The following is a 12,513-nucleotide window of genomic DNA, read 5'->3' on the forward strand; positions in this document are numbered from 1 at the left end:
TTAAATGTATCTTCTATCACTGAATCTTCTGACTGCTATTGTATTCCACACAGTTCCTCTTCTCTTTCTAAAATATCTTCATTGAACCGTTCTGGCCTTTTCCTAATGCTGACCTCTGACCCCAGCGTTGCTGAAAATTCCATCTGAAATCTGGGCTGTAAACAATCTGATATTTTTGTAGAAATCATTGTCCAAGAGATTTCCAAACAAATGAATCTCTGTGGGCATTTCAGTGTCACTAAAATGGGGCCTGGTTAAAACAAAGAACAACACTGACAGAAAATAAGGCAATAGCTCTCTTTAATATTGATCTGTGAAAGAAACAATGTAAACTGTATGCTACGGGAAACTCCTCTAACTAGAGTCCATGAAGTCTGTTAGTGTGTTGACTTTTGAGCAACATGTGATACCAGTAACTCAGTGTAATGTTTACTATTTCTCAACTTCTTAGCTGTTTGGAGAAATGTCCTCAACAGTGATTAACTAGCTCAGATCTCAAGGTTCATTCTACTTTGCTGCAGTGGTTTAATTCCTGACAAAATGTGCATGAGATATCTTGGATTTGTTCTCCTGCTTTGGTGTCCTGGAGTGCTGCATGGTAAGAACATTACATTCAATCACTTAGAGAGTTCCTCATTTGTTAAATAGATGTTTACAATGTACTTTTGTTTTTTGACTTATTGTATTTCAGCACAAAGTGCAGCACAGCCTTGTCGGGCTCCCGTCCTGAAAAGTGGTTTCTTTTTCCCTAAACAAGAAACATACTCTAATGAATCCAACCTCTCTTATGCCTGTGATAATGGACATAAACCAGCTGTGCAGGGTTGGTGGGCAACAAGTACCTGTCAAAATGGCATATGGTCTCATAAACCACAATGCATAGGTATGTGCTTCATTAATACTTCTGCTGGGTGTGTTTGACGCTGGTTTGAAACCTTTAAAATGAGGTGAGCAAGACGTTTGGTTTATATAATTTAATCAGTTATGTTAATACAAGATAAAATGAACCCGATTCACTGAGAATAATGACATCACATTATTTCAGCAATTAAATATGATGGTTTCCGTCTTTATGGATGCACCTGTTAGAGTCCAGTGTCTCAATGACAAATATTTATCTGAAATAAGATTCACACATAAAATGAAAGTGTTATGTGATCAACAAATTTAAGGAATCTTAGGTACATTGACTATTATCTCAAATCTTGATTAAATGCAGATTAAAAATTATGCTACACCTGTTATAAATGTTTTAAACATACTGCATTTTTGTTGTGTACTTTAACATCCTAAGGCCATAAAAATTAAGCAAATAAATCTGAGATGGAAACATCAATTTGAATTGAATTATTTCAAACCTGCAACTTGTGTTTCTTTGTTTTTCCAGAGTATTAATATTACACATTCATCAACATCATATTGTTCAATCTGTGAGTGTTAACTGTAGTTTTGTTCTTTTTTCTTCAGGTGAAAAATCCTGCCTCCCACCAACAATTCCTAATGCAAAATATACTGAAGCCTCAAATGGCTGGTATAAGGAAGAACATACAATAAGGATAACATGTGACAAAGGATATATCCCCAAAAACAATGCCATAACAGCCAAATGTGTAAATGCAACATGGGTTTCTGTGCCCGTCTGTGAGAGTGAGTCTGCCAGTCCTTCATTCAGCTCTGACAAAATAGGACAAAAAAACAATAAGTAAACAGAATAAACATAACAGTGATGATAATAAACCTGTGTAGAAATCTTAAAACAATTGTTACCAACTAAAAACCAAGTAGTTTTCCGTCTGGACATTTTCCTCTTCAAATTAATGATTTTTTTTTTTTTTACAGAAAATGTCCGTGTATGCAGTGCACCCTCTGAAATCCCCCACGCCGTAATAATTAATCAGGAATACAAGGAGGTGTTTGATGAAGATTCAGAAGTGCAGTATGAATGTGAAGATGGATACACTGTAGAGGGAGGCAGCACCAAATCCATCTGGTGCACAGCTGGAAACTGGACTGTAGGTCCAAGCTGCAGTAAGTTGACTGTGTGCTGCATCTGACAGGTCAGAAAAAATGGATGGGAGGATTTTTTTTCTTTAGCAACCTTTCCAAAAACAAAGACATGTTAGGAACTGAGTCAATGTGTATTTGATATTATCTAATGTTTCTCCACTTAGACAAAACAACAGAACCAGATGCTAGACGGTGTGGTTCTACAGGTGGGGGGGCACATTACTTCTGTTAGAGACCATGATGAGAAAAAGGTGTAGACATTGTTCATGGGATGTATAAAAACAACATCCCAGTGTGACAAATAAATAACAACTAATGACTTTTATGTGCATTTCATGTTACAGGATCTTCAACCAGCTCTGGATCTAACAAGGGCGAATGTCAAATCACAACAAGTACCTTTTCAACACATGTACCAGATAATATCTTTACCAGTCAGGGGATGTTACTGAGTTATTTGAGAACAAATGTACAGAAACATTTTCTATGTATTATTAGTGTCTTTATCATAAATAATTCAGAGGCCAAATTACTTGCCAATAGCCTTACTAACTGATTTGAGGATAGGTTGGGTCCATCAGTGAGGCAGTCAGGAAAAACATTAATCCTAATATGTTCATAAAATTTGCTATTCCAGCTTGAAATATTTGTTTCCAGAAACCTTTTTATTTGTCCCACTTCAGTCAGTAACTGTGGAAGATACCCCAGCGTTCAAAATGGTGATGTGGTGGAAACTCACAGAAAGTCTTTGAGATACCAGTGCAATAGCTTCTACAGACTCGTCGGTGCAGAAGGAGTGGTGTGCTACAGCGATGGCAAGTGGTCAGAAGTGCCCACCTGCAAAGGTAGAAACAAGACAGCGCTACTGACCTTTATGCCAAAGATCAGCCAAGGGGTTGACTGGGGAACAGTAAACTTTTTCTGTTGTGGTTGTGTCTTTTTCTGCAGCTGCCTTCTGCGCTTTAAACACTGAGGCACATCCTGAATTAGCACCTGATGGAGTTAAACACATCAAAGACGGGGAGTCGATGCAAGTGCGCTGTGTGGACCGCTGGAGGTTTGAGAATCATGTCGTGGCCCGGTGCACTGATGGAGAACTGACTATGACCAGATGTAAGTGTCACTTTAAGTTCATTACTAATGTTAGGATGCTATTAACAGAAACAGTAGGATCACTGATTTTCAAATTTGTTTCCTCTAATCACTGTCAGTTCACAAACTGTGTGCATGCAAACAATCTGGTTATCATTGTCTTTGGTTATCAATGAAGACAATAAAGACACAAAGTTTAAACAACAGTGTAATCATTCTAGGTCGCTAAATAACAAACATTTGTCACAAGCCTCAACTGTTGCATGCAGCTCTATGTTTTTTACCGTTTTTGTGCCCTGTAGTTTTGACATTGATGTAATGCCATATTATAAATGTAGCTAAAGCCAGCAGCTGATTAGCTTAGCACAAAGACTGTAGCAGTGAGAAACAGCTAACATGCTGTCTGTCACCACCTCTACAGTTCACCGATTAAAACATTATAGCTTATTTGTTTTGAAGAGTGCACAGTTGATATTCTTAGCTAACCTTTGGGAAAGCATTTCTAAAAAGGACAGACTGCTCCTTTAAGGTGTTACACTTTATTAAAGGTTGGCTGACTTGCACCAAAGGAAAGAAAGAACACACACAGTTTTCTTAATAGTGGATACTACTCCTCCACTTAATCCACATAAAACATTACAATAAAATATTAATATAATGAAAACAAGGTGCAGACCATCAGGCATTTAGCAAATCAAATGTTATTTCTGTATTACAGCTGTTGTGCAATTTCACTGTTGTGCTTGTGTTTGATTATTTTTAGGTTGTAACAAGGTCCAAATTAATACGGTGAGTGTTACCTCTGAATTAAGCCTTTGAAGAAAATCACTGATATTTTACTTTTATTGTTTTATTACATGTGTTCATTGTCTGTAAAAACATCTGTCTTGTTCCCAGAACATCTGCTAAGAGTGAATCTTAGTGGGAAGACACTGCTGCTTTTGGATGTGGTCACTTCTGACTGAAAACAAATACCAGCCTCTGTGACACCATGTTGGACTTTTCAGAAACCATTTCTTTTTATTTTGATCAGGAAAATTCCTGCAAAATGTAGAACAAAACCATGTGTCTAGTCAAAACCATGTATATGACTGTTGCCCTGAATAAAATCTGCAACTTCAGCACTAATCATTTTAGAGTTGTATCTGCACAGTGTTTGTATCTAGATCACCCCTGTAATGCAATCCATCCATTAACCATACAGTCTGTCACAATCCCAACAACTCATATACATCAGTGTTGTCAGTTTTGATGTTATTGATCATGACACAAAGTTTGAGAAGAGCATCACCACTGGTTAAGGATAAGAAACTAATCGACTGATTATGAATAACTGTCCGCGACAGCTGTTTCAAATCCTCCAGCAGGACCAGCCCGAGATTCAAGCGTTTGTGTGGGAATATATTTTTTATCATAATTCATTTGTTCACAATTTCACTTTACTATTTTCCTCCCACGTCTTGGTTACTAAAAACAGATTGTTTCCCAATTTTAAAAGTTTGAACTATGAAAATCACATTATATGTTTCAACATTCACAAGTACATCAACTTCCAATAATTAATAATCACTGTGTTAATATGTACCTGCATGATTAAAGAATATTCCCTATATGCATCATACATTTTCATTACTAAACCAAAATGGTGTGACAAGTTGTAAAAATACAAATTATATTATATGTTAAGGCCTTTTACATTAACTGTGTATTCAGAATTACAAGGCTGTCACAAATTATTAAATAATTTTATTATCATTAAATTTTGGGATCATAGTTTGAATTTCAGTGGAGCTCAGCTCCTCTGAAAACGACACAAACTCCCTTCAAAGCCTCCCCTGACACATTTAGGGGAAGCTCTAAAAAAACGGTCTTTTTTGTGTTATAGGTTACATTTAATGTATAGTCATTAGGCTTCCTGAAATGAAAAATAACAGTATAAATTTGTCAATGTTGTGTATTTATTTACATTCCATTTTCCAAACATCTGTCTCCACTATTTAGCACAATTCTGTGTCTATTCCTGCTGTCGCCGTTTGTGCTTCTGCACTCAAATAACTTGATTTACGTCATCACCTGAACTCCTCAAGTCTTTAATTCGCTGTGGTTAAAAACAAGTTAGGAAATGCCACCTGTGTCCCCTTGCTTTATGATTTTTTTATCTTCCACGATTAGGCCATTAAACTTCTTGCGAGCTATATATGTTGCTGTTAGTGTTACTTTATGAAACATTTAACTGCCTGCGGTGGGAATAGTAAAAGGATTTTGGCAGTAACCCTGTTATTGACCATGCATGGGACTCAAGAAGTCGTGGTGCACACTGGAAAACAGGGCTCTCCCAAGATCCACTGGGTAATTCAAACTCTGCTAGGGTTATTTATTTGGTAAACTAATTAATTTAGTCCAAAACAAGAATTTAACTCATTCCAAGCTCGAACCAGCAAGTTATTTTACTTTAAAAAGCTTAAATTGTCTATTAACAAAATAGTATGAGTTTCAATTCATGCAGATTTCCTGCTACATCAGGCCGAGCATTACAGAGGTTATCCCATGCCACACCAGAGCCAAAACAACTCAAGTGCAGTTGTTCTACACGAACACTGTAGCTTGTGCTCCTCTGATTAAACATTTTGGTTGTGTTATTTTATTTTGAAACAATAATACTGTTGTGTAATGCGTGACAGAAACGACAGGTTACCTTGAAATGATGTTATCTTATGACAACCGGATGCTCTCTGTTCAGAGGCACTGACGAAGTGCTGTTGTGGTTCATCACTTCTACTTTACCATACACACATTGTGCTGTGTCGTCATCTTTTTTAAGTTTGAAATGATCCCAAACTTTGGACATTTTCTGGCTTTTACAGACAGTTTCACCCTCTGCCATAGCGCCAACTTTTGATACTGAAATGTGTTGTGCAACAGTGATTTCGGTCCGTGTGGAACAATGATACCTAGGTCCAATTAATTAAACGAATACTCAAGGCAAAGAATTTGCTTCGAGGATTTTTTGTAATTGAATTCCTCGATTCACTCAAGTAATCGTGGCAGCCCTACAGCCCAGCTTTGGGCTGAATAGCTCTAGTGTGTGTGATCAGAGTTGGAGATATTCTGCACGGAAGAAGCTGAATCTAGTCCCAGCAGTGTGCCCAAATAGGACTGCTCCCGGGGGTCCAGCATCTGGTCAGGCCTCACAGGATGAACAATATTGGCAGGCTGGGGGGTGAGAGTGTACTTCTCCAAGAATGCCAGGTCTGTAGCGGCCTGGTATCCAGAGTTCTGCAGGTTCACAACATTATGAGTCTGAGAGGAGAGAGTTGAGGCCCTGTGTGTGTCTCCTCCTGCCACCTGGACAGGAACTAAAGTGACAGGCACACAGACATTGGTCGTGGGCGACGTGCTCTGGAGTGCCGACTTAGGTTCAGCACGGTATGCCTTTGAGGATTCCTCAAAAGGAATGGAGACTATTTTGTCCTCAGTGAGCGTGTTGAGGGGCTGCTCAGGAAACCTGTTGCTGTGCACGTGGTCAACATGGTACTTGAGCTTGTCTTTTCTTTTAAAGGTGGCGGTGCAGTGGGGACAGTTAAAAGGACGAGCATCTGAGTGAATAACCATGTGCTTAGTCAAGGTCTTCTTGATCCGAAATGTCTGATGGCACTCAGGACATCTGTGTGGTTTCTCACCTGTCACATCAAAAAATATATGTCAGAGTACCAAAAGGAATGTTTTTTATTGCACACTCACTTTTAAGAAGAACTGATTTTGGTAAACACCACGATGGAAAAGAGATTTTCCAATCATAGCCTACACTTGTCAAGTGGAGGCCGACACTCTTTTAAGCTCTAGGCTCTATTAAGAGCAGTCCTTCGTATCTGCGGCGTCTCAAGGGTGATGCCATTTGTTAAGACACATCAACAATCAAAAGAGCACAAGCGTTTCTTTTTAGCAGCCTTTTCCTAACAGGAACAGCTCCTGTGTGGGAGACGTGAGGAGCGACAGTAGCTCTGTCCTGCTTCATATTTTGTTTGGGGAGGTTTACACAAAATTACTGTCAGTTATATTAGTCAAACTCTTTTTAAATGTGAAGCATTTTATTTCATTTTAAAGCATGTATTTACAAATTTGTGTTTGTCTGCTAACTTCTTTGCTTACCTGAGTGAGTCCTGAAGTGCATTTCTAGACTGGACTTTCCTTTAAATTCTTTCTTGCAAACCTCACACTGATGCACAGCAGTTTTATACCTTTGGGGGAAAAAAATCTTCATTAACCAAAAAATAAACCAAGAACATTTGCTAAACTTGTAAGGGGCAGCTAGGGATAAAATTACCACTTGTATTTTTATTACCAAAACAGAGAAAAAAATGTGACTGGGTATGCCAACATACTTCTGCCAGACTTTCTCTCCCAAATGAACACTTTTGTAGTGGACTGTCAGATGATCATGGCGCCTGAAACACTTTCCACATTCTTCGCATTGGTGTGCTTTCTCACCTGTATTAAAAACAGGCTCAGTTAAAAGTAACTACTGCTTGGAGGAAATGAAACGCTTACGGCATTTCCCACTGTAATAAGATCATAATAACAAACACCTGTATGAATGACACAATGTAATCCCTGCTACAAAAGAAGAGCCCAAGGAAAGCAATGAGAATCTCACTGCTGTATGGCTTATACTATACCAGAGTGTATTTTCTGATGTTTGGTCAAATGATCGTGGCGGATGAAGGTTTTTCCACATTCGTCACACTCATAGCGCTTATCATCATGGTGGACTCTGAGGTGGAGTCTGTCCAAAGAACAGTTTTCTCATTATATGGATCACACTTACAGTCTGAAAGTTTTCCAAATCACCAAATTCAGAAGCATTCAAATGACTGGGCTCACCTGTAGGAGCTGCCATGACGGAAACTTTGACCACAGATACTACAGAGGTGAGGTTTCTCCCCACTGTGGATCCTCAGGTGCTCCTTCAAGGTTGTCCTATTAAAGACAAATCATTATTATTATTAAACATGATCCTTTAGCAGGACAGCCCATTAAAATAAGAGGTCAGGCATTAATAATATATAATATACATACACTGCCAGAGGCCAAAATAATATGATGCTCTTCCAGATAGGAAAATGTAAGGGAAAAGAATACATACCTTTCCCTTACTGATTTCCCACATACAAAGCAGGTCCACTTTCTTTTGCCTCCATGAGTACACTCAATGTGCCTCTTTCTGTTGCCTGTGTCATTAAACTGTCGGCCACAGATTTCACAGGGAAAAGGACCTGAAAAAGAGACAGAATAAAAGCTCTTTTGTCTAATGCAAAGATTGCAGCTATAACATGGTTGCTGATTAATGTGAATTTTTTTAACAGTTGTAAAAATCACAAGTTTGAAGAGATGCCGAAACATTGTCTATTGAATGTTTATAGTTAATTGTTTTTCATTAGCAAAAGAAAATGTTTATCTATACCACCCACACTATAGAAGCTTAAAAATTTATTTTTTAAAGTACATTTCTCACCTAAGTGGTACTTTTCTTGGTGCTTCAGCCTGGCAAACCTGGACTTGAAGTATTCGTCACAGAAAGAGCATTTAAAAGGTCGATCTTGGGTGTGTAGGATCATGTGCTCCTGCAGATGAGGCCTGCGAGTGAAGGTCTTCAGGCAAGTCTGGATCAGAAATGTTAAAATCTAAATGATCTCTCATTACGTATACTATAATATTTCTTAATTACATTATCATTATTATTATTATTACAGGAGTATTCATTCATCATACCTGGGAATATCTGTTATATAAAAAACAAAGATATGGCCTGTACTTCTAATTGACCTGCATCCTCAGCTGAAATGTGAAGTCTGTCTAAAACTGAAACAAATCCTTACAGCACATTTCCAGCCTTCACTCTTCCTCTTCCTCTTGCTAAGAAACTCTTGGATGTGGTCTGGATGAAACCTGGCAAAACAGGAAAAACAGTCACACAGCAGTGGAGACTTAGTGCAACACAAATTAAATCTTTCAATAAAATTCAACTGGAACTTGAGTTAACTTGCAAAAGTTAGTGCTAGTGTGGCCTTAGACTCTTGTTATTCATCTAATTATGATTAGAGCAGTACACAACCATACATTTAAAAAAAACAAACAAAAGCTGAATTTTAGATTATATATTTTCTATTACGTTATATTATATATATAAATTTATGAATTTATATGAGAGGACATCTGTGTGGTTTGTTGGTTCAGTGTGCAGGTAAAGTCAATGTCATAACACATCCCCAAAAAACAAAAACTGTTAGTAAATAACACAAGTACAATATGTGGAAAGGTAGACTAGATGTCGTGACGCTGCCCTGTTTCACCTTCTGACATGCTTGGCCAGGGTTTTCTTGCTGGCATGGAGTTTGTTGCAGAAGGGGCATTTGTGCTCCTTCTTCTGAAAGGGAGCGTCGCTGGCGTGCTTCTTCTTGTGTACGGTCAGGTTAGACTTGGTGGAGTAACGCTGAAGACAGATGTCACACTGGAATGGTTTCTCCCCTGTGTGCACTCGGGTGTGACTCTCATACTTCCCTGCACAAGCCATGAAAAGGTGCATCTTTTACTATACAATGTCATATCAGAAACTGATCTGAGACAGTAGCGTACTCACTGTAAATCAACAGGCCACTGCTATGACTACAAAATTTTTATCAGTGTTAATTGAAACACTTTTGTTTAGATTTGTTAACGGGATGAAGCAAGCAAATTGAATACATTATTCTTGTGTGGTCTGTGCTAGTCTGTGCAAAGCTATGATGGCCATTCTTCTACTATTCTGAGATGTTATAGACCCAGTTCATCCATCTATCCATTAGGCGGGATAAAATTAATGGTAACGCTAATAATAAAGATGTGTCTCATCATGTTTCCTACCTGCACGATCAAAAGTTTTGTCACATTTGGGGCACTTGAGCGTCTTCTTGCTGGAGGTTTGGATGATAACTGGAGCCAGACCAGCAGGGTACACTGGACTCTGGTTAGAGCTTCCTGCTGCTGGTGTATGCACTTCCACCTCTTCACGACCCTGGTGTTCTCTCCTTTCTACATCTGGACCCTGCTGATCAACAGTCTTGTCTGCTGCACAAACTTCAGCTTCTTTCTTCTGCGTTGTCACATCCTTGCTCATGTCTCCCCCCTCATCCTCCTCCTCTTGGTCCACTACATCATGCACCTGAGCTGGTTTAGATGTCTCATTCACATCCAGTTTGGGCATTGGGTTTTCCACAACCACCTGCACTGCGTCTTCCACTCTCTGCTCATCCTGCTGTCTTTGTTTTTCCTCAGGAGTGTGGATATTATGCTCCACGCTGTCTCTTTGATATTTAGTGGGTGTTTTCCTCCTGCGAGCTGATCTCCGTGTGGTAGCACTCCACTGACCTGCCGTCTTCACTTTCCCAGTTGAAACTTCCTGCTGTACGTCAGTGTGACTCTCAACCATTTGGTTGTGCAGAGAGTCCTCAGTGTTAAACTGGGAACTGCACAGGGTGCTCTGAATATCCCATGGACTCTGGATTTCTGTGCAACCTGCTGGCGAGTCACTGGAGGTCATTTCCACCTCAGGGGACCCTCTTATATCACCCTGGGCCTGGATCACCCTTACAGTGTGAATGTCGCCTTCCTCACACAGCAGTTTTAAGATATCCATCATGTCCAGGAACCGGGCTGCTTCAGTTAGAGCTGGGAGGTCTGTCTCTGCAACATCACACTCACAGGTGTATAAAAAGCCAAGCAGGTGCTGGAAAACACAGTCTTCCACATGGTCCAGAGTCACATGTGTTGTAGCAGGGTTCTTGGACAGCTCGGCGTGAAAGTAGCTGCTCCCATGAGCCAACACCACCTTATGGGCACTGTACAGCTTTCCACCCACAGACACAGAAACATCGCAGAACGTCTGCCGGGTGCGGTCCTCATTCAAGAACTTGAGGAGGCTGTGACTCTGCTGTGACATAGTCAGGTGCCTCATTTGTGAGGCTGTTTTTGGGACACTTTCAGGGTTTGTGGGGGCACTGGAGTCAAGCACAGTGTCCTGATCTGAGGCATGTTCATTAGTGGCACCAACAGGTCTCCGCTGTTTGGGACGCAGAGGGGTACTAGACTTTTTCTTCATTGGTGAGTCTGAAGGATTCCTCCTGAAAACCAAACAGTGTCTGGTGAATAGAAAGAGATTGGCCTTATTTCTGCCAAGTACCAGCCTCAGATGTTATAGCACTGTGACGTTCAAGGGGCTATGAGACAGGGTTAACATGACAATGTGTTGACTTTAACAACACAGCATTGGTACTATCAGCATGAACCTGACAAGAGGGGGACATTGTGATGAAAACTTATTATAAGTGAATCCATGCACAGTAACATCTCATTTCTAACTTAAGCTACATTTCTCCCATCTATTAGTACAAAGCAGAAAAAACAGCTAATATTTATAGTGACTGCAGTCAGTAGACGGGACCTAGTGACCATATATGTCTGTTCAGCTGCATTTGCAAATTCGCTCCCCACCTCAAGGACCCCTACTATTATGTTTTCAGTCTGACGGGCGGCCCCCCGGCGAGGAGAGTGTTGACAAACGACCCTCAGGACGACAGACACGCTAGACCGCAGCATTTATATCAGTGTGTTTCATTGAATTCTTACCGTAGAGCTCCGACCCGCGTCTATAAAACACCTTAGACCCCAGATGCCGTGTGTAACGTGGAAAATAAACACAGGAATAACAATTTCCTGAGTATCTGTAACGCCCCACCTTGTCATCCTACCAGAAATGTCGGACAGCTCAACAAGCCGCTCGCTCATTGGCTGTTTCTAATGCTCTTGTTTACAGACGTAAACAACAGAAAACGTAAACGTAAACAGATAACGTAGTTTCGACATTTTTTCTTTGTGAAGCGTATGACACGGCAAAACACGAATTAAACGAGGGGGACGTGTTGTCGAGCAGCATCAGAGCATTCACGACACAAGATACGGGGCATTATGGGTAATGTAGTCAGAACGGTATTAGCGTCCCCCCCATCCATCCATCCATCATCTATACCCACTTATTCCTTAACCAGGGTCACAGGGATCTGCTGGAGCCTATCCCAGCTCTCTCTGGGTGAAAGGCAGGGGTCCACCCTGGACAGGTCACCAGTCCATCACAGGGCCACATAGAGACAAACAACCTCACACACTCACACTCACTCCTATGGGCAATTTAGAGTCACCAATCAACCTGACATACATGTTTTTGGACTGTGGGAGGAAACCAGAGTACCTGGAGAAAACCCACACAAGCACAGGGAGAACATGCAGACTCCACACAGAAAGATCCACGCTCAGTTTCAGACCAGGAACTTGCTGTGCAGCAACAGTGCTAACCACTCACCCACCATGCCACCCAGGTTACTT

At 40.3% G+C, this 12,513-nt stretch overlaps 2 protein-coding genes across 2 annotated transcripts; one reads left to right on the forward strand and one right to left on the reverse strand.

The window, feature by feature from the left end:
• Positions 1 to 448: 448 nt before the first annotated feature.
• Positions 449 to 4,227, forward strand: LOC113133961 (complement factor H-like). The gene is made up of 10 exons (XM_026313056.1): positions 449 to 598; positions 692 to 883; positions 1,468 to 1,647; positions 1,840 to 2,028; positions 2,172 to 2,213; positions 2,352 to 2,402; positions 2,691 to 2,852; positions 2,956 to 3,120; positions 3,863 to 3,888; positions 3,997 to 4,227. The coding sequence occupies exons 1-10, from the start codon at positions 541 to 543 to the stop codon at positions 4,006 to 4,008; spliced, it is 1,077 nt and encodes a 358-aa protein (XP_026168841.1). The 5' UTR covers positions 449 to 540; the 3' UTR covers positions 4,009 to 4,227.
• On the reverse strand, positions 4,053 to 11,901 carry zbtb41 (zinc finger and BTB domain containing 41). The gene is made up of 11 exons (XM_026313054.1): positions 11,761 to 11,901; positions 10,000 to 11,255; positions 9,450 to 9,657; positions 8,976 to 9,045; positions 8,612 to 8,759; positions 8,243 to 8,372; positions 7,981 to 8,076; positions 7,776 to 7,882; positions 7,482 to 7,587; positions 7,249 to 7,337; positions 4,053 to 6,779 (listed from the first exon to the last, which is right to left on the reverse strand). The coding sequence occupies exons 2-11, from the start codon at positions 11,231 to 11,233 to the stop codon at positions 6,178 to 6,180; spliced, it is 2,790 nt and encodes a 929-aa protein (XP_026168839.1). The 5' UTR covers positions 11,234 to 11,255; positions 11,761 to 11,901; the 3' UTR covers positions 4,053 to 6,177.
• Positions 11,902 to 12,513: the final 612 nt, after the last annotated feature.

This window comes from Mastacembelus armatus, chromosome 17, assembly GCF_900324485.2.
Source record: "Mastacembelus armatus chromosome 17, fMasArm1.2, whole genome shotgun sequence".
In the NCBI taxonomy this organism is placed as follows: Eukaryota; Metazoa; Chordata; class Actinopteri; order Synbranchiformes; family Mastacembelidae; genus Mastacembelus; species Mastacembelus armatus.

What these genes read in the sequence shown, in the direction of transcription:
- LOC113133961 (XM_026313056.1), top strand. Translation starts at nt 541, where the DNA reads ATGTGCATGAGATATCTTGGATTTGTTCTCCTGCTTTGGTGTCCTGGA. An exon ending in TTCTGTGCCCGTCTGTGAGA is followed by an intron (nt 1,648 to 1,839) that starts GTGAGTCTGCCA and finishes TTTTTTTTACAG; the next exon opens with AAAATGTCCGTGTATGCAGT. An exon ending in TAGACGGTGTGGTTCTACAG is followed by an intron (nt 2,214 to 2,351) that starts GTGGGGGGGCAC and finishes TTCATGTTACAG; the next exon opens with GATCTTCAACCAGCTCTGGA.
- zbtb41 (XM_026313054.1), bottom strand. Translation starts at nt 11,233, where the DNA reads ATGAAGAAAAAGTCTAGTACCCCTCTGCGTCCCAAACAGCGGAGACCT. An exon ending in CGTCATGGCAGCTCCTACAG is followed by an intron (nt 7,883 to 7,980) that starts GTGAGCCCAGTC and finishes TTCTTTGGACAG; the next exon opens with ACTCCACCTCAGAGTCCACC. An exon ending in ACATCAGAAAATACACTCTG is followed by an intron (nt 7,588 to 7,775) that starts GTATAGTATAAG and finishes TTTTTAATACAG; the next exon opens with GTGAGAAAGCACACCAATGC.